Below are 19,025 nucleotides of genomic sequence, written 5' to 3'. Positions count from 1 at the left end.
GAGCACGAAACCACCATAAATAACCTCCTCAGGGGTTACAACGTTTCCTTTAATAAGTGAAATAGATTTTGTCATTGCAGCTACCACACACACACACACTCTGCAGAAGTAAAAAAATGAGAGGCAAAAAAGTAGAGCAGAGGAGGAAAAAAAAAAAAATACATCAAATAGAAAAAAGAGAAAGAAAAAAAAATACAAACACACATTTTAGCATGTCGAGTAAAGAGCATGCAGATAGTTGTGCACACACCCCACATCTCCTCTCCTCAAACTGGACTCATGACTTCTTCCTTACAAAAAAAAGAAGGGGATCATGTTGAGGAAGTAAACAACATTAAAAAAAGACGTCATATACACATTCTTATGCTAACAATAAACTACATCCCTGACTGTACATGTGCTGCTTCTTGAAGAAAAAGAAGTGGAGGAGTTGTAGGACACACGCAACTAAAAAGTTTGTTTATGCGTTTCACCACATAATCTTGAATGGCCTTTCGCTCCTCTGGATCTGTTACCGCAAGCAGCGGTTCAAGGTTACCACTATGCCCATCTATATTACCTGATGTACCCAAACACTGACTCACTTCTAATAATGACTCCAGAACAACAGAACGAACTGCAGCGCTTGTCTCTGCATCAAGAAAAAAGTCTTGCGTTGTTCGTATAGGGGGATTCTCTAGATTCACGTTTTGGTACTGACCACTAAGTTGCACAAGGTGATATCGCCGTAGTGCCCACAACTCATTCTTACATGCAGCAAGCTCTGTATTAGCCAGTTCAAGCTCCCGTCGAGCTTCTAGTGTACGGATTGCAAGACTAGTTTCCTCTTCAGAGGCAGATAGACTTGTTAGTGTGTTTGGAGACGTTGAAACCATTAGTGGCATCCCACTGCCTGTACCACCTAAAGTGTTATTACCAGCCATTTCTAGTAAACGAAGATTATTTAACTTAACTTCCTCTGACAAGGACTTTAATTCATTTCTAAGATTATTCTGGCGTTCAATACATAATTTATGTCTTTGCTCTTCCAGGGCGATCATTCGCTGAAGATCAGTCCGTATATCAACTATAGTGGTTGTCTTTTTCTCAAGAACGACAGACTGTCCTTGAAGTTTTAGAAGCTCCAAAATGAGGTGTGACGTTTCCTCTTGCTGTGCTGCCCTATCTTCTAGTTCTTCTACAGACAATTTTGACATCTCGTCTACACCCGCTTCCAGGCGCTCTATCATAGACTGAAGCATATCACTTTGCTGTCGCTTAGTCTCTTCCCGCATTTTTGCCATTAGCACAACATGTTCACCATGTTCGCGAAAATAGCTCTCCTCAGCGTCGCGGCACTCTTCACGCATTTGAAGTTGCTCCATGAAAGCCGCTTCAACCTCAACTCCTCTAGCAGCAAGTGCACACACTCTCTCTAGTGTTTCATCCAGTTCCCTAAGAAAATTCCCAGCCATATCCTCCAAATCTTCCAAGAGTGTGAAAAGTGAATCTGATAACTCAGTCATAAGTTCTAGTGCTGTCGCAGTAACGTGCGCTTTCTCCCGCTGAAATGCCTCCTCTTCGCTAACCTTGAGTGATTCAAAGTTTTTAGTATCATCTTGCAGAACTCTAGAAGTCTCAAGCTTGTCTTTCAACTCATTTTCACTTTTAATAAACATATCAGTTGCACGTATTGTATTTAAGTGCCTCGTTTTACCCCTAAAGGCGTTTCGTGCGGATTCACCAGAACTATCCTGGCCTTTTTTCCGTTCAAGTACAGCGCGTGTGGCATCAAGAAATGTGCCATCCATAAACTGTGGTTTGTCATTCACCTCCTTTACTTTATCCCATAACATGTCAGCCTCTAGTTCATCACCCTGTGGCTCTGGTGCCACTAGCAATGGGGCCACATTCTTCTTCTTCTTCCCTTTGGGTGGCATTCAGCTTTTGTTTTCCTTTTTTCTTTCCTTCTTTTCCCTCCCCAATAATGTCTACGAGGCACAGAAAGAGTATGGATACTCCAAAAAAAAAAAAAAGAAAAAAAGCAAAGAAAAAAAGGGTGTAGGTGTTTACAAGTATACAATAACAGTTCTATATTATTATGCTTTCTTTTTCTCCTTTTGTTGAAAGTCTTTTCTTTATTTTTTTATTCTTTTGTTTCTTCCCAACTGGAATTTTATAAACGATAGATCTTCTCGTGAGAGAGGAAGTACAAAACAAAAAAAAAGAGTGAAACAGTCAAAAACACTTTGTAGGTCATTTTTTTTCTCTCTCTTCTTTTTCTTTTAGGATACCCCATCTATCATTATGTATTGAGACACACGTTCAGCATTCTCCAACGCCTGTAACGCCTTGAGGATGGTGTCTTGATGCTCACCCAACTGTGTGGAGCTTGACAAAGCAGTCATGTTGGGTCGGGTCTTGCACTCAATAAGAAAAGAATCCGAACGGTCATACCCACTCGTTGCTCTACGTGTAGGTGTGCTAGTAGGAGAAGTAGTATTAAAGGTAGCCGAGAATTTCTTACTTACAGAAGGAACTCTGTGCCGCGATGTTGTAGATGCCCCAATTCCCCCAAACTCAATCTCTCTTTTCTCTTCCTCTTTTACCTTCCTTGCTGCATTTAAACGTTGATCGCGCCTCTCCTGCCACAAACGCATGCGCACATCCAGCGGAAGTGTTACCGCGCTGCTACTGCTCACACAGTTCCGATTAATTTTTGGCGCAAAGGTGTACTCTGAGTGTAACTCAGAATCCATTTGTTGTTGTCGCAATAAAAGATTGCGCTGACGTGCGCTTCTTGCCACGCCATCCAGATACAGGTGTCCAAAGCGTCGGTCAATATATTCACTACGCATCTGTACTTGTGGAGATGGCGTTGCTGCTCGTTTAACTTGTCGTGGTTTTAAAAGTCGCTCCGTTGTTGACTCGTTCATCTGTGTTGCAATCAGATCACTTACTCTATTAATACTTGGTTTAAAACAATCCTTGTTGTCTTCATTACTGGTAAGACGCTTCTGTCGCTGCTGTTCAAGACCATGTTCATATAGATCATCGTATGCTCGTCTTCCCGGCTTTCTCTGCAATTTGTCTGCCTTTTCTGATATTAAAGGGTGAAATGTCAATTCTAGATTTTCCTCAATAATATCGTGTAGTTTCTCCTCCATAGCTTTTTCCTCACTTTGTCGTTCTTTGGCGTGTAAATATAGACGTTCTGCTGCTGTATACGGCAGTTTCATTTTCTTCGCCTTCCTCGTAATCATTGGGGATGCACGTATGATGTTAGATTCACTTCTTTTGGTTTCTAAACGTCCATCCGCAGAAGCCTTGCGGTAAAGTAGAGTGTCTGCAATAGGCATTGCCTCGGTATTTTCTCTTACTTTCCGCTCGTGCGCAAGTCGTGCAGACTCAACGGATATTCTAGGATGAAAATTCAACTCCCCCACAGACTGCTCAGTGATGCGTTCGTGTCTTCGAGCCCTTATGCGAGAAAGCTCCTCCGTATTGACAGCGAGAGGAACATATGTCCTCTTATGTAAATGTGCTTCTGAAGCCTTCAGGATTTTTTGCTCTTCCGATTCCTCCTCTTCCTGACGGATTTGGCGTGCCTTTTGCATGCGCTCTAATCTCTGTCGCCCGTATTCCATCAGACGGTCCTGAACAGGCACACTACTTCCATGCTTGATACCACGCACATTCTGAGATGACATTTGACTCTTCTCTCGTTCCTGCAGACTTCTTTTCTTCAAAGCATCATCATTTTCATTATGACTACTGTTATTCTTATTAGGTGATAAGGAAACGAGCTCGGAGATGAGCCAACGACGATGGTCTTCAAACAGTTGACGTTGAAGTCGTGATCGCTCGTCCTGAAGAGCGAGACGAGACGCCAGTATCTCACCTAGACCCGTCATTTTCTACTTTCATGTACTAGATGAGGTAAAGAAAAACAACAATAAGAGAAGTAAGGAAAATCACTGGAAAACAGTTGAAAAAAAAACACTCTACGTTGGAAAAAAAATAAGCTGGAAATATTGCAGGAGTGGAACTCTCCAGTCCAGTAAAGGACTGGAGAGCATCATCGCACGCGTGCATGCATGCATGCAGAAGCAAATGGAATACACACATACAGATATATATTGTATATAAAGTACGAAAATTTCCTTTTTTTTTTTTTTGCAAGAACAAGAGAAACACACACATACACTCTACAAAAGAAAAAAATTTTGGGGATGAAAAATTTTACATGTGTCTACTATCTTTCGGGGCGCCTGAGAGGCTAGATGAACTGAAAAAACGAAGGCCAAAGAAATCAGGGTCCTTCATGATGTCCCTTTGCTGTTTTCTGCGTGGTGCCTCATTGTCACGTGGTATATGCGACGAGTATATCGGTGGCATTATCTTTTTCTTTCGTTGTGTCTCCATAAGGTACCTTGTTCGTGCCTCTTCAAAGCAACGGCGGAGGTTTGGCAGCTGCAGCGGTGCGCTGGCGCTTTGCTGCGGTTGTGGCACTTGACGGGCGGCGCTGATGCTTGACGTCATTCGCTCCGGTGCGACGGACGGGCGGACGCGAATACTTCGGAGTCGCTCGTGCCGGCGGTTGTGGCGGTTGGCGAGTGCCTGCAGCTCCATGTGGAGTTTGTACGTGCGGGCCCGCAGGCGGTCGGGCGACGAGAGACGCTGCGGGACTGCGGCCGCCGCCACAAGTGGACCCGACGGCTGCCCACGTGCCGGCGTGTTGATAACAACATCAGCAGCAAAAGAGGAAGAGGCAATATCGTCATTTGCGTCGCCGCCAGTGGGCGGGACATCGCATCCCGGTCTGTTGGCAAGTGGAAGATTCTTATCAGGCATGCGTGTTGCAATACTAGCCACTAGTTGTACTTGACTATGGGGAAAATAGAACCACACGTGGGTATGCACGCACATAAATAATGAAACAAAAAGCGGAAAAAAAGCATTCATTTTTTTTTTGTTTTTTTGGTTCACTCTGGAAGCAGGTGGGGAGAGGTATCAGAAAGGAGTAAAAAGATGAACAAGAACAAGAACCAAAGAATGAGATAGGCATAGAACGAGTTTAATGCACTCTATGTGTATCGTCAGGAAGCATCATCAATGTTATGGGAAGGAAATACGGAGTTCTATGAACGCAAAGTAGTGAACTTGAAGGAACATCCACTAGTGCCAGCAGAGACAACACCACTGGTGCCTAATATTTCATATTGGGTTTCATCTGGGCGTTCCACTGAGGGAGTCTCAGGGGATAATTCAGCAGTAATAAGTGAGGGTGAATCCATCATGACATGTGATCTAATGTTGGGAAAATTCATACCAGCCCCAATGTCAGCAATAGTACTTGCTTCTGTATTATCTGAGAAACTATTTTTAGCCTTATTAACACTAGCATTAGTACTGAATTTCACGTTATCTAAAGTTCCCCCAAGAACTTGGTTAGCCCGATGCATGTAGCTATCAAGTGCGACTGATAAAGCGGTCTTGTTAGGTGTTTCACTTTCTACAATAACACCTGATGGCTGTTTGTAAATGCTCGATATTTTGGCAACAAAAGGTCGTCCTCCTACCCGTGTTGCTACCACATGCATCCCATTTGTAAATTGTGCGACGTCTCGCAATCGCTGACCTGTGTCAAAGCAAAACAAACCCCCAACTGGTCTTAAATGAAGAAGCTCAGAAATTCGCTTTTTGACCTGAGTGATATTTCTGTAATGGTGAACCATCAGAAGAGCCGGCTGAATATCCGGTGAGTCGTTGTCGATAACAAATATTTTTTTGGGTCGGCCATCAAATGTTGCGCCAGCAGTCACATTATGGGAATGACTACGAGTTGAGGAGGGGAACAGATGCTTCAAATCATTCACATTTGTGAGCAAGGGACGTCCCCCTAAAGACACCACGGCACCTTCTACAATAGGCGCCACAACACTACCTCGCACCACTGGGGGAGCTTCCAATGGTAATCCATATTGTCCGATAAACACACGTTGCGGTGTCATTTCACAACTCTCCACAGCATTTATGATCTCAGTAAAGCTTGCGTGATCTCGGGATGACTTCTGTCGGCCGTCGAGAATAACAACAGGAGCCATGCAGAGAATTTCCTGATGTTTTTCCGCGTCATAGGCACAATCTCCAGTAAGTACCACCACAGGAACACCGTGATGCAGGACAATAACTCCATTGGATGCATCCGTTGCGGGTGTATGAAATACGATAAGAGACACTCCTGATGCTGTATCTAATAAATGGTATGCCAAGGATTCTGTTACGGTTGCCTCTAATGCTGTATGAACTCCAAGATCAGGCAATGTGACAAAATCGCAAAAACCAGCACCCCCACCGTCGCCAATATCCATTCTTGAATGGACCTCCGATAGGCGATGCAGTTTAATCTGTGTCATTACCTTCTCCCCAGCAATAATGCGAAGTCGTCTTGATTTTCGACTTTCCACTGCAATAATGACCGGAAGCTCAGCAGACATATGTGAGCGGTTTGAAAAGAGAAAAATATTGGATGGAATAACGCCACAGTAAAGAATACACTGCCTTGTTACACCGTATCCGGCGCCAAAGAGAATAATTGGTCGGTCATCAGCGTAAAGCACATATCCTGGGCTGCAGTTTCCATCATAAACCATTGAGGCACTTTTACCGGTACCAAGACACAAAATAGATAGTTTAGTGTTAGAGTCCATAGCGCTAGCACCACAAGTACTGTCATGCAAAAAACCAATAATGAGGCGCTAAACCGCCGCTGCTTCTGCCCTTACCCACAAAACACAAGAAATTGAAAAATCAGAAAAATAGACCAAATAGATAAATAGGTAAACAAATAAATATATATATACATATATATATTTATATATATATATATATATATTTATTTATAAAAGAAAAAGTAGAAATAAAGAATTCAGAAAATACGAAACGCCATCTATCTACAATATTCACGAATGATATGGGAAAACACTATATTCCCTTCTGACACTGTCATTTTTTTCCCAACTCACCCATAATTTGATACAGATAAATATACCCCTTTAACCCAAAACTCTAGTAACGAAAAAACAAAAATTTAATTTAGAAGAAAAATCCCCAAGAAAAAAAGACTGCAAAAAAAAAGGCATTCCTAATTACTCAAAGCCCATCATAAAGGTATCCGGGTGAGGGCCAAAGCGGTGATTGGTGTTCATTTCATCGATTGTTTTCATGTCTTCCGGTTTCAGTTCAAAATCAAATATTTTTGAATTCTCCTTGATCCGTTCTTCGTGCACAGATTTAGGGATAGTGACAACTCCATGTTGTAATTCCCATCGCAGTATAACCTGCGCGGGAGTCTTACTGTACTTTTGACCAATGCTCTTCAGCTTGGCATCTGCGAGCAGCTGTCCTTGCCCCAAGGGTGACCACGCCGTAACGACGATATCCTTTTCCTTGCAGTATTCACGCAATTCTTTCTGGTTATTCAATGGGTGAAGCTCAACTTGGTTCACCATAGGCCGAACCTTACAGTGCTTGAGGATATCCTCAATGTGATTTTTTTGAAAGTTGGAGAGGCCAATTGCGCGTACTTTCTTTTCCTCGTAAAGCTTCTCAAAGGCCCGCCACGTGTCCAAGTATTTGTCCTTCCCTGGCCAGTGAATAAGGTAGAGATCCACGTGGGTTAAACCGAGTCGCTTCAAACTGTCATCAAAAGCCTTCAGTGTGCTCTCATAGCCCTGATCGACATTCCATAGTTTAGTTGTAATAAATAGTTCCTCACGTGGGACGTTACACGCAGCGATGGCTTTACCAACACTCTCTTCGTTCTTGTAAATGGCAGCGGTGTCAATGTGGCGATAACCAGTCTTCACTGCCCATGAGACAGCGTCCTCTGTTTCCTTTCCGACTTTGGACTGCCACACACCCAACCCCAATTGAGGCATTTTAACACCATTGGAAAGGGTTAACGACTGAGTGAGAGCCATGTTGACCTTTCAAGAGGAAGAATAATAATATAAAGAAAACTTTTTTATGGATTCCTTGTTGGTTTTGTTTTTTCTTTTTTTTCGCTTTTGTTTGAACGCAAAGTAAATATCCTATGTGTTCGTGGGACATACACAAATAAATGAAAACAAAAAGGCAGGAACAGGGATGAAGCAGAAAGAATGTTAAACAACATGACATTGTCATCGCAGAATGAGCCAGTCGCAAAATAAAATAAAATAAAAACGTAGTAAGAAAAAAATAAAGAAGATAAAAGATAGCTACACACAGTCACAGAAACGAATATATATATATATATATATATATATATATATCGTGAAACGGAAGAAGAAATAGATAGAGGCACTCGAAATTTAAAAAGAAAAAAACCTAAACTGTCCCCAAAGTCTAAGTATGTGTATCTATGGTATTCGTCACGTCCGCGTCCAGACTGGTTGACGGCAACATCAACTTCTCCCGCTCCGCCGTTCTCAGCCGCCGCTGCAACGCCACACAACTAAAGTCGTCCCTGACGGTCTCCATCGAACTCATGTCCATCCCACACTGCGCCGTCACGTGCAGCGGGAGCAGCAGCTCCACGCCGGGGAACGCCTTCGCCACGTGCGTCTGCACTTCCGTCAGACAACTTCGTGTCTCCCGCACACACTCCTCAAGCACATCCAAATGACAATCCAGCCACAGCGAGTCATGCACAAAGTTTATCATAAAAGCCTTTTGTCCGTAAAAATCTCTTCGCACGAAAAGTCTAAATACACGGCCAACCATCATCTGGGCGAGTTCAGCTCCGAATCCTTGAATAGGGTAGTTCTTAACAGGTGGTAAGTTTAGTACAACATCTCGTGTCTTAAAACTCATTCGAAGACCAGTCGGAAGCTCCACAACGAAGTGTGTCGGAAGACCTGGATTATTTGCTCTCAAAGCAAGTGTACGAACAAGACGATGAAATCTTGAGACACCTGGATATTCTTCTTCCTCCATACGAATAGAAGCCTCAAGATCTTTTACAGGAATACCGGTTGTCTTGTGAAGCAGCGGAACACCAGCTCCATACAAACGCTGAAACGAAAAAGTCTTGGCGGTCTTACGTAATTTTACATACTTTGGATCACCTCGAGTGTAGCCTTTGTAAATCTCTTCATATGATAATCCACTGAAGAATGATGCACGTTTAATATGAAAATCCACACCTTTCTTTAGGTCTGAAACAAGACGTTTGTCCTTAGAGAGGAGGGCCATAATAACAATCTCTAATTGTGAGTAATCCAGTTCTACACACCGCCCTTTATCACCAAAACGAGAAACGAAAAGACGTCGTAATGATGATTTATCATCTTTTGGTATGTTTTGACAACTAGGGTAAGAACTTGTCGTACGAGATGTGGAAGTTGCTGTAAGATCAATAAACTGCCGCACCTTACCATCATCATGCAAAACAGATAATCTCCCATCAGTACCTGCGTGAAGAAATCTTCCAGATCGCCGCTCTAAATTTTGCTTTTCCAAAAGTAGTTCTGCTACTTTAAGATTATGACGTTGTAGGGTTTGTAGGGTTGCTTCACTAATCATATTTTTCTGCAACAATGACAACAGCTGTGGGCTCTCTATCACTTCTGATGCAACACCAGGAAGTTGCACTACCGTACAGTCCCTCCGACGCTCCATTGGGAGGAAGCAGCCAACACCAGGGTAAACCACTAGTGTGCGTGCAGCATGAGTAAATACAGCATCTCGCTGTTTCTCAGTATCGCGTCCTCCTAAACCAAGGGCATTTACAAGGACAAACCACAACGTTTTTGCATCTGTCTCCGCTCTGTGCAATTCACCATCGGTCTCCACGCGTAGTCCTTCAACCAGTGAAGAAAGGCGAAGTGACGTCGTAAGAGTTTCAAGCACACCGCGATCCACTTTAAGATTCTCTTTTGAACCCTGTAATTCACGTTTAAGAGCTTTTAGTAGTACAAGTGAATCACAAAAGAGGATGTTTGCTGTGTCAACACTCTCACGTTCGAGTGCACGGCGCAGAAGTGGTTCGTCTAGCGCAAATACATTATGACCAATAAGAACTACAACTTCATCTGCGTCGCGTTGTTCGTCATCGAGGCGTAAATACTTCGCGAAAGCACGTGTTACTTCTGGTAAGTGTGGTGCGCCACGCACCATATCATTTGTTATATGGTGAATGGCTGTTGTATGTCGTGGAATAGACCGCTGTGGATTCACAAGTGAAGAAAAAGAAGTTCCTTCAACTGGGTCCCATGCGGCAACTTCGATGATTTCGTCTGTTCCCGCATTTAGACCAGTAGATTCAATATCAAATACTACTAATCGAAACTTGCGTCTCTGCATACTTTCATCATTCACAATAAGTTGTGCAATACGCTGACCGAGACGACCCGATGTTCGCAGTCCTTTTTCATTCGCAAATCGTTGCAAGTGAACGTCCGTAGAAAGAAGTGAGAGATTACCGTACTTGTGGCAAAACTGAATGAGATTGGAGGTCCACACAGAGGAATCTTGTAAAACATCGGCGTATCCAAGCCTAATACTACCACCAAAGAAAAAAGCATTTAAATGTTCTAATGATGTCCAATCAAAATATTTATGTAAATCAAGTGGCAATTCATTCGGGACATATAAAGAGAGAGCCTTATCAATAGCCAACATTCTATTTTGAATAGCTTGTGTTTGGTAAGAAGCTTCATTAGTATCAACTTGAATACCAGCACGCTCAATAGCAGCCATAGAAAGTAGAGAATCCATACGATGAGCGATACATATCATTTGACTCCGTTCACATGCTTTTAATAGTTGATCACGGAATACGGTACTCAAGGCATCTACTGATACCATTAAATGGCGTCTAATAAAGGCAAATGGTAAGTTTGAAGCGGTGATTCCCACAACTGAAGATGGTGGTGTCATCACACCATATTTTAACGCTATATCACGAAAACTATTGCCACCTGTCTGACATCGTTGGGCTTCCAATAAGTATTCTGCTAACATTGTACACCATACTCTTCCTCCACGTTTAAAAAAGCGCATAAGTTCTAAATCATCCCATACCAAGAGCAAAAAATGTTTAGCATCATGGCAAACAATAACATCAAATTCATCAAGTGAAGGTAACTTAAATTCACCTCGTGCATTATACTTTGTCCATGGTTCTACCACACGTTTTTTTGCATCCATCAAACATACTGCAAGAATGTAGTTTATTGATGCATGAGGATTTGCAGGTCGTGTATACGCAACAGATTCCGTTGCCATATATGAAATAAGGAGATATCGTTTATATTTCCGAAGTTCTGCTTTTTCTTTAGACACACGTTGTGGTATAGAAAAAATATCTAGCCACTTATCAACCAAAGAACTAGAAACGTTTGTAGTAGCGTTGTCATTACGTGGTAGTAATAACGTTTTATATTCTCCCTCCTTTAACCGTTTTCTGTGGAAATTACGTATATTACTTCCAGCTGCAACATAAACTTCAAAAAGAAGATCCGCGTCAAGACCACCTGAAACATCACGTAATGCGGCCCAGTATCGTGCAGGTTCAGATTGATACACGCCGCGATATTTATCACCCAACTCTGAGGCAAACACCAATTGACACTCACATCTAGACTTTGCTAGCGCAGTGCGGCATCGCATCAATGTTGGACGATCCGTTCTATTTGTAGGAAGAAATATTACATGCTTTGAGTGTCGTTCCAGCAGACATGCGAGGATGTCAGACAACATACCTTTTGCACCATATCGCCGCCTACGAACGGGATCCCAGAGAAGAACGTTAAGACCACGTGAACCAGAACGCACGAGATGAATAATGAAAACGTCAAATCGAGGGACAATAAAGCGGTTAATAGTGTGTATAGGATCTTCCTCATTCATCCTACATGCTAGTGTACGTAAGTATACCCAATGTGCACGAAACCAGTCTTCACTTAGTGGTTTTGGTGTAACTACGGCATAGTTCCCGACAACCTCACGTAACGGTGGGGGATCGGGATCAAACGTCTCTGCCATCTCAAGACTGTCTACATGCACTAATGGGATGATGCCACAACGTCGCAGTTCATCCGCAAGTCGACGGAACTGCGGTGCGAGTACGTTGCGCTCCTTCTCGTGTGCGACGAGGGGAATCAAAACAACTTGTGTGACGCCGCGTGTGTGCTGCATGAGTTCATCCGCCACTGTTGGTGCATCCGCGTGGGCCTCCACTGCGGCACGAACCACCACACGATCGCGATCTACGGAAAAGAAGTGAAAGCATCCTGACTGCAGATCATACGAGACCAAAAACACCGGCAGGTCCACGCAGCGGCGCTCCTCCTCTCCCTGTAAACGCACAGCGAGTGTGTCCTGCTGCTCCTCCGCCTCTTTCACTGCACGTTCGTAGTGCAGCCGCACACTTCCCGCAACGCCGGTGTCTAGCGATATGGGAACACAGAAGAACTCAGCGAAACTCGCAGCATCACTCTCAAGCGGCGCTGCATTCCGTAGAGCCGTTTGGGCATTCACAAGTGAGAGAAAACTCAGTGCACACCGCAGGTGGTTAGAAAGACCTGCTGCCACAATTCGCCGCATTTCACCCAGAATCCCCACCCCAAACCGCCTTTTTTTTTCCTGTAAATGGAAATAAAAATAAAAAATAAAGGAAAAAAGAAGTGGCAATATAAGAAGAAAATGAGATAAATATGAACAAGAGGGGAAATAAATATTTTTTTCCTCACATTTATTACAGTCACACTCAAAAAAAAAAAACAATCATAGGGAAATGCACAAGTGAAGCAATATCTACTCGTGATTTATTCGGTAAGTCAGAAGTCTGCAAAAGCAATCACAACGGCACCACAACCCCCCACTCACCCCAAGAGTAAAATACTCTTTTTAGTAGAAAACTAACACCCAGTGCAAGAAAAGTTTTTCTTGTTGTTTCTTCGCTTCTTCTTTTTATCATGTTCGTCAACTGACAGCTTGTTATTTGCACTCTTTACCGACAACACCGTGCCACTAGACGTATCTCCCGTGCCAAGTGACTGTGAAACGGTGGAGTGCATTCTACTACATTTCTCAGTATCCGCGGTGGACTCCTCTTGTCCAGATGATGATGGTAATGACATCAACAATGGCGGAACCAGGATAATTGTTGACGTAGAAACAGAAGACTCCATAGCAGCAATATTATTATTATTATCAGTAGTAGTAGTAGTAGTATCATTATCTTTCTTTTGATACTGATCATGACCCCATGGCTGATCCCCGCCTGCTAAAGAATTACCTATGCTCTTTAGGTATGAGACTCCATTATCACCATCCTGAAACGAGTTCTCACTCATAATAACGTCCAGACGCCATAGCATTTCATCATTCCAGCTGTATAGGGCAAGTGCAACGTTCTTCAAGGCATTCTCGTGGGAAACTCTACTAAAAGAATCTGCTCTGAGGCCACGCACAATTAGTTGTTCAATATACTGCGAACATTCCGCAAAAAACCACCGTACTGAGCGCATTAATATTGCCTCCCAAGAAAGCAAAACGACCATTACATCCACCAACTGCAGTGGGACATCGGTCGCCGTCTGCTGCAATGTGTAGAGTGAATGTAGCAAATCCCAATCTCTGCCTTTACTGCAACACGCATCCCACACACGCCTCATCTCTTCATCGTGCAATCCTTCCTTCTTTTTGCTAGCTTTTTCAGCAGTGATGCACGCCAGCATTTCTGAGAGGTCCGCCGGAGTATCAACGCACAACCATAACGACAAAAATGTGTCGAGGGGCGTAGAGTTCATTAAAAAGTCTTTGCTAAAGCTGTATATATGAATTAAGGGTAAAGAAACAAGACAAAAAAGGAAAGAAAAAACAAACCCAAGTAAAGTAAATCAAAAATAAATAATATCATTAACAATAAAACTAACTATCTGGATGCCTGTATATTTTCTTTTTTTTCTGTGTTGACGTGTTTTGTTTTCTTTGATGGCCCGGTAGTTCACTTTCAATTATTTCTGCATCATCTACTACACACCTGCATGAACATCAAGTAGAAATAATTATACTTATATGTACCTATTTACGACTTTGCTTGTGTTCCACTGCTTTCTGATTGTTGTGCCCCTATTTGTGCAGCAGATGCTCCACCCAACTTTCTCAGTCGCTCCACATCTTCCATTGCCTTTAAGTACGCCTGCGCTTCTTCCTGACGTTTCCGCTCCAGCATCGTTGACCGTGCAGTCATTTGTTTTCGCAAACGGAAAAGCTCCCTTTGACGCTGATAGCACCTGCCCATACCATAAAGTGATCCAATCGTAACAGAGAACCAGAAAAAAATGTACATGGTGTGCACAACAGGCAGTAAATGCACATAGGTAACCTCCTCTGTACTTCGTCGCCATGGCCACGCATGACCACGCACCATTCGCTGGTCATCACCAGAGTAGTCTTCCAGCATCTCCAGATAGAAGTGGTGTAGTCCGTGCTGGGCGACAGAATCTTCAAGGTTACGCGGGCCCCAACGCCGTTTGTAGTAATCCAACGCCATGTTCCATGGACGCAGCACAAGCCATGAAAGATCAGCAGCCACAGGCCCCTCGTTGTTCTCGTTTGATCCCCAGAAAAGTGAACCGCCGATAAACTCCTCACGGCGGAAGATCCCCCGCACCGACCCTGGTGCAAAACCCTCTCCAATATATTGCATCAACAACGTGCGGTGCTTACCCGCATCAATGGGAACCCACCCACGATTCACCATTACGAACTGCTTCGTGTTAGCAACTTCAAAGGGGGTCATAACGAGAAATCCGCCTTTGCTTTCATCGTTGGTGGCTGAACCTTTAAATGACGGAAGTGCACGCGGTCCCACAAGCACAGAGCCCTCATTATCAAATGTACCCTCAAAGGTTCCACGACGAAACTCAAACTCATCAATAGGCATGTCGTCTGGTGGAATTTCCTGCAGAGGTGGTTTTAACAAGTTTTTGTGATTCTCAAGTAGTCGTTTCTTCTCATTACGGCGGAAGATTTGCCACAGTCCGGCATTAAACGAGACAACGGCGCTCGTCAAGAACATAACACCCATGTAATCTGGCCTCATTGTTCCTTTTTTCACCTTATTTCCTCGTTTGAATTATTGCTAAATCTTCACTCTTGTAAAGTGGTAAATTTCTTTTTTTTATTTTGTTTCGTTTACCGAAGAGTCCGATGTGCGTATGTATGTATGTATATTTGTGTAGATTCTCCTTTACCCTTCTTATACCCTGTACATATATATATTTATATACTTTACACTGTGTTTGGGAGAGGAGCCACCCAATATAAGAAGGAATTAAAAAAAAAAATTAATAATAATAATAATAATAATAATAATAATAATAATAATAATAATAATAATAATAATAATAATAATAATAATGGGTTGGAGTGCATTCATAGACCCACAACGGCACCATAGAGAAATAGAGCAACAACAACAAGGGGAAGCACGAAAACGAGTGAATGAAAAATGGAGAGAGGGAAGGAAAGAAAAAAGGGGAACCTGTACAAAACGGAGGAAAGACATGGTTTCCCGGACTATATACACCCATTTTTCCTGATCCCTTTATCTACTGTAGAGATTTACTTGGCATCCTAATAATACACGTCTGTGAAGGCCGGGGTTGGGGTTGGAGAGGGGTGTCTTGAGGCTATATAGTTCGAATTAAGGTGGAGTTGGTGTGCTGCAGCAGGCGACCAGATGATTGAGTTCGCTGTAGAGCCGCTTCATCTCCACAAAGTTCCCGCGCGCCTCCTCGAGGGCGTCTGCGTAGCGCCCGCACTGGCGGCTCAGTCGGCAGAGTTCATCGTTCAAGGCGAGAATTGTGGCCGACGCTTCCTGCTCGCGGATTCGGCCCGCCAACCGCAATTCAGCCGCCGAGCCGCTCGCCGCCCCCCAACCGCCCGGCGTGAGACCCGCCCGCTCCACCGCCAACTGCCGCCGCAACTCCGCGTTCTCCGCCCGCAACTCCGCATTCGCCGCCCGCAGTCGATCCAACTCCGCCATCACAGACACAAAGAAAAAGACAGATACGATACAGATATATATATATATATGTATAGATATAGGTCTCTAGGAATGTGTATATAGTTGTAATATATATATATATGGGTGTGTGGAGCAGTAGCGGATTGGTATAAGGAAAGAAGAAAAGAAAAAAGAAAAGAAAAAAGAGTGAGGAACAGAGTGTTTTTTGAATAAGAATTTTTTTTTAAGAAGAAAAGGAAGGAAAACACCCAGAAAGCAAAGAAAAGAGCAACAGGAGCAGATTGAATTCAAAGTAATGGGAAGCAGCACAGTACATCTTTGCCGTTACAGCGGCTATCTTTTGGTAGAAGGATAAAAAGAAAAGTGGGCTTCCGGACGCTAAACGACTAGAGACTCAAAAAACAAATGAAGAGAAAAAAAGAACAAGCGGAGAAAAAAAAAGACACCACCACCCCTTCCCCTCACCCACCCAGAGACCACCCGATAAAGGAATTCAATGAAGGGATGGAGTGGGAAGGGTTCAGGTCATATACTTTAGTTTAATTCACAGTGAAATAATTTCATTGTATCTCTGGGGCTTTACTATTGTTCGTAACCACAAGACGACGTAGTGCAGCATTCTCCGCATCCATTCGGTCAGCATAGACGGACACCAAACGGAGGTGTTTAGCAACTGCATCTGAAAGATGTGCTGATAAATTCGAATCTGTTACTACAAAATTACAGCCGTACCTCGCATAGGGGCACAAATTCTCTGCATCGCTACGAGCTCTAGAAGGAGACGGCGATGATGATGATGATGATGGACCGTCACCATTACATGTTGACACCGATCTTCGAGGTAGTTTGAGTTGTCGTGGTACTCTTGCAGCAACCAGGCGACGCTGTTGTTGTTGTTGTTGTACACCTTGTTGTTCTTTCTCCTTTGGCATGCGTGACTCTGCCTCAGTAGAATGAGCCACTGAGAGGTTTGACTCTGAACGGACTGGTGTTGGTACAACTTTCCGGTTTGGATTTTTCCAACACGACAAAGTGTGCGTTTCCAAACGACCTTTACGAACATATTGCAGACAAAAGGAACATGCAACTTTCATCATATCACATTCAAGTTCATGTGAAGCTAGAGAGTGCTTCGGAAACAGTTCTCCGCAGTACCTACATTTTACCTTTGCTGAACCACACTCTGCTAGGACATGTTTTCCCAACGCGTTTCGCAGGACATGACTCGAGCAAAATGGACAGCGAACGGGAAATCTAACACAACGTCGATTGTGTCGTACTAACTCTCCACGGAAGAGATGTTCATTACAGTGTGGACATCGAATAGGAAAATCCTTACACTCCCTGAGATGAGCTTCAAGGTCCTGTTTTTCCATCTCCTGTCGGCAATGTGGACATTGCACGTTCATGCGTAAGCAAACATGCTTGTCACCTATAAAAACAGGTAAACCGCAATTAGGGCAGGGTGTTGGTACTTCATGTTCGAACATATCATTTGTAGGACATTTCAATTCCTTAATGCGATGGGCGTAACGCAGAGTATTCAGTGTGTCCTCACAGTGACGCTGACATGGAGAGATATTGGCAATTACACAAGTTTTACATCGACCAGTAAAACTCTCACTTAAAATCTGCGTTAACTTAGATGCACGAAAAGGTATATGCCTTTTGCGCATTGACATAGCACGAATACATTCCTTTAATGCCAAGAGTGACTTATTAATTTCTGCTCCCTCTCGACGTACTTTAATGTCAGCATCAGCCGTATCAGCTGCACGTTCACTACCTGCCAAATCTACAAATGTAATTCTACCACATTGAACTCCATCTTTCTCCATACGAACCTTTATTCCAAGTACTGCATGAGACCTTGAACTTCTATCATTAGCATGAGTAATTCCACTCGCCCGTAGCATCTGGCCTTCCGACATCAATTGACTTAGTTCTTCTTCAGTAGACACCTCCCGTTCAGAGAGACCAACTATGTGAATATTGTGAAACTCATCTTGTAACATCTTTACAGCTGCACGTCCATTAAGGAGATCAAAGAGTTTCGCCCCATATACCTCGTAGAAACTAACAACAAGCGAAGATGCCGCACCTGTTGTAAGTAGTTCCGACACAGTAAATCCGTATAATCCCTGACAAACACCGGCGCGTCCAAGCATTGTGTGAGTCTTGCCGCTACCCGTCTGTCCAAAGGCAAAAATAACTGCACCGCCACCTTCTTTCACATCCTGCAGCAACGGGCGACAGCAGGTTTCATACACATCGGCATTAGTTGCTGTATCATCAAAGACATGGTCAAAACTAAACACGTTGGGCTCAATAAAAGGAGTTAGGTCTAATTTTGTCTTGGGCTCGTATACGACAATAGTAGTTGATCCCTCACAACGCACTACATCATTCTCGTCCGATTCCTTCGGGATTATTTTGGGCCTTTTTCGTACCGCTACAGTAATGGTATTTACTGCAGCGGTCCGAGGTGTGCACGCCATATGAAGAAGTGTACACCCTAAAAATTTTATTGATAAACAAGAAAAAGAGGACAATTAAAACAAAAAAGAAAGAAGAAACAGATACATTGGATAAAATAAGTAAAGGAAAACAAGAATGACAAAAATAAGTAAAAAATATATCAACAGTAGCAATGATAGAAGTGGTATATCCAAATGAAGAATAGTAGCTATGACTACGGTGACCTTTCGAAAGCGAGGAAGAGAGGAAAAATAGAACAAAAAAGAATCAAACACAGACACACACATAGTTCTAGAGAAATGTGCAGAACGTATTTATGATGCCAGATTCTTTTGTTTATTTCTTTGTTCATTTTTCTTTGGTTTTGCAATAAGTGAGCAATGTAATGATAAATCTTTTTCCTTTTTCTTTCCTCCTCATTTCACCAAGCTATCTTCCATCTCAACACCATCTCAGCATACGTTTTAGTTACACAAACACACATGTATACACACACAAACATACGGTAACGCAAAAAAAAAAGAAGAGAGACAAGTATAGA

The 19,025-nt window shown here is 43.1% G+C and overlaps 10 protein-coding genes across 10 annotated transcripts; all 10 read right to left on the bottom strand.

Moving 5' to 3' along the window:
• Positions 1–377: 377 nt before the first annotated feature.
• On the bottom strand, positions 378–1,919 carry LSM04_006403 (uncharacterized protein; the record flags this gene model as incomplete). The annotated part of the gene is made up of 1 exon (XM_067338517.1): positions 378–1,919. The coding sequence occupies one exon, from the start codon at positions 1,917–1,919 to the stop codon at positions 378–380; it is 1,542 nt and encodes a 513-aa protein (XP_067193762.1).
• Positions 1,920–2,264: 345 nt separating this feature from the next.
• LSM04_004106 (uncharacterized protein) lies at positions 2,265–3,893 on the bottom strand (the record flags this gene model as incomplete). Its single annotated transcript, XM_067338516.1, has 1 exon — positions 2,265–3,893. One exon carries the CDS (start codon positions 3,891–3,893, stop codon positions 2,265–2,267), a length of 1,629 nt encoding a protein of 542 aa, XP_067193724.1.
• Positions 3,894–4,221: 328 nt separating this feature from the next.
• LSM04_003884 (uncharacterized protein) lies at positions 4,222–4,833 on the bottom strand (the record flags this gene model as incomplete). The annotated part of the gene is made up of 1 exon (XM_067338515.1): positions 4,222–4,833. One exon carries the CDS (start codon positions 4,831–4,833, stop codon positions 4,222–4,224), a length of 612 nt encoding a protein of 203 aa, XP_067193721.1.
• A 287-nt stretch (positions 4,834–5,120) lies between these two features.
• On the bottom strand, positions 5,121–6,692 carry LSM04_000487 (uncharacterized protein; the record flags this gene model as incomplete). Its single annotated transcript, XM_067338514.1, has 1 exon — positions 5,121–6,692. The coding sequence occupies one exon, from the start codon at positions 6,690–6,692 to the stop codon at positions 5,121–5,123; it is 1,572 nt and encodes a 523-aa protein (XP_067193645.1).
• Positions 6,693–7,130: 438 nt separating this feature from the next.
• On the bottom strand, positions 7,131–7,964 carry LSM04_007428 (NADP-dependent oxidoreductase domain; the record flags this gene model as incomplete). Its single annotated transcript, XM_067338513.1, has 1 exon — positions 7,131–7,964. The coding sequence occupies one exon, from the start codon at positions 7,962–7,964 to the stop codon at positions 7,131–7,133; it is 834 nt and encodes a 277-aa protein (XP_067193783.1).
• A 406-nt stretch (positions 7,965–8,370) lies between these two features.
• LSM04_003717 (DNA-directed DNA polymerase) lies at positions 8,371–12,573 on the bottom strand (the record flags this gene model as incomplete). The annotated part of the gene is made up of 1 exon (XM_067338512.1): positions 8,371–12,573. The coding sequence occupies one exon, from the start codon at positions 12,571–12,573 to the stop codon at positions 8,371–8,373; it is 4,203 nt and encodes a 1,400-aa protein (XP_067193714.1).
• A 314-nt stretch (positions 12,574–12,887) lies between these two features.
• LSM04_003030 (uncharacterized protein) lies at positions 12,888–13,781 on the bottom strand (the record flags this gene model as incomplete). The annotated part of the gene is made up of 1 exon (XM_067338510.1): positions 12,888–13,781. The coding sequence occupies one exon, from the start codon at positions 13,779–13,781 to the stop codon at positions 12,888–12,890; it is 894 nt and encodes a 297-aa protein (XP_067193701.1).
• Positions 13,782–14,059: 278 nt separating this feature from the next.
• Positions 14,060–15,079, bottom strand: LSM04_008555 (Surfeit locus 1/Shy1; the record flags this gene model as incomplete). The annotated part of the gene is made up of 1 exon (XM_067338509.1): positions 14,060–15,079. One exon carries the CDS (start codon positions 15,077–15,079, stop codon positions 14,060–14,062), a length of 1,020 nt encoding a protein of 339 aa, XP_067193797.1.
• A 603-nt stretch (positions 15,080–15,682) lies between these two features.
• LSM04_002025 (uncharacterized protein) lies at positions 15,683–16,024 on the bottom strand (the record flags this gene model as incomplete). Its single annotated transcript, XM_067338508.1, has 1 exon — positions 15,683–16,024. One exon carries the CDS (start codon positions 16,022–16,024, stop codon positions 15,683–15,685), a length of 342 nt encoding a protein of 113 aa, XP_067193676.1.
• Positions 16,025–16,566: 542 nt separating this feature from the next.
• LSM04_000597 (zinc finger protein) lies at positions 16,567–18,504 on the bottom strand (the record flags this gene model as incomplete). The annotated part of the gene is made up of 1 exon (XM_067338507.1): positions 16,567–18,504. One exon carries the CDS (start codon positions 18,502–18,504, stop codon positions 16,567–16,569), a length of 1,938 nt encoding a protein of 645 aa, XP_067193650.1.
• Between the last annotated feature and the right edge of the window lie 521 nt (positions 18,505–19,025).

Source organism: Trypanosoma melophagium, assembly GCF_022059095.1.
Source record: "Trypanosoma melophagium isolate St. Kilda chromosome Unknown ctg15segment0, whole genome shotgun sequence".
NCBI lineage: Eukaryota > Euglenozoa > Kinetoplastea > Trypanosomatida > Trypanosomatidae > Trypanosoma > Trypanosoma melophagium.
Note: the sequence above shows the minus strand (reverse complement) of the source record. Positions and strands in the feature narration are given on the sequence as shown.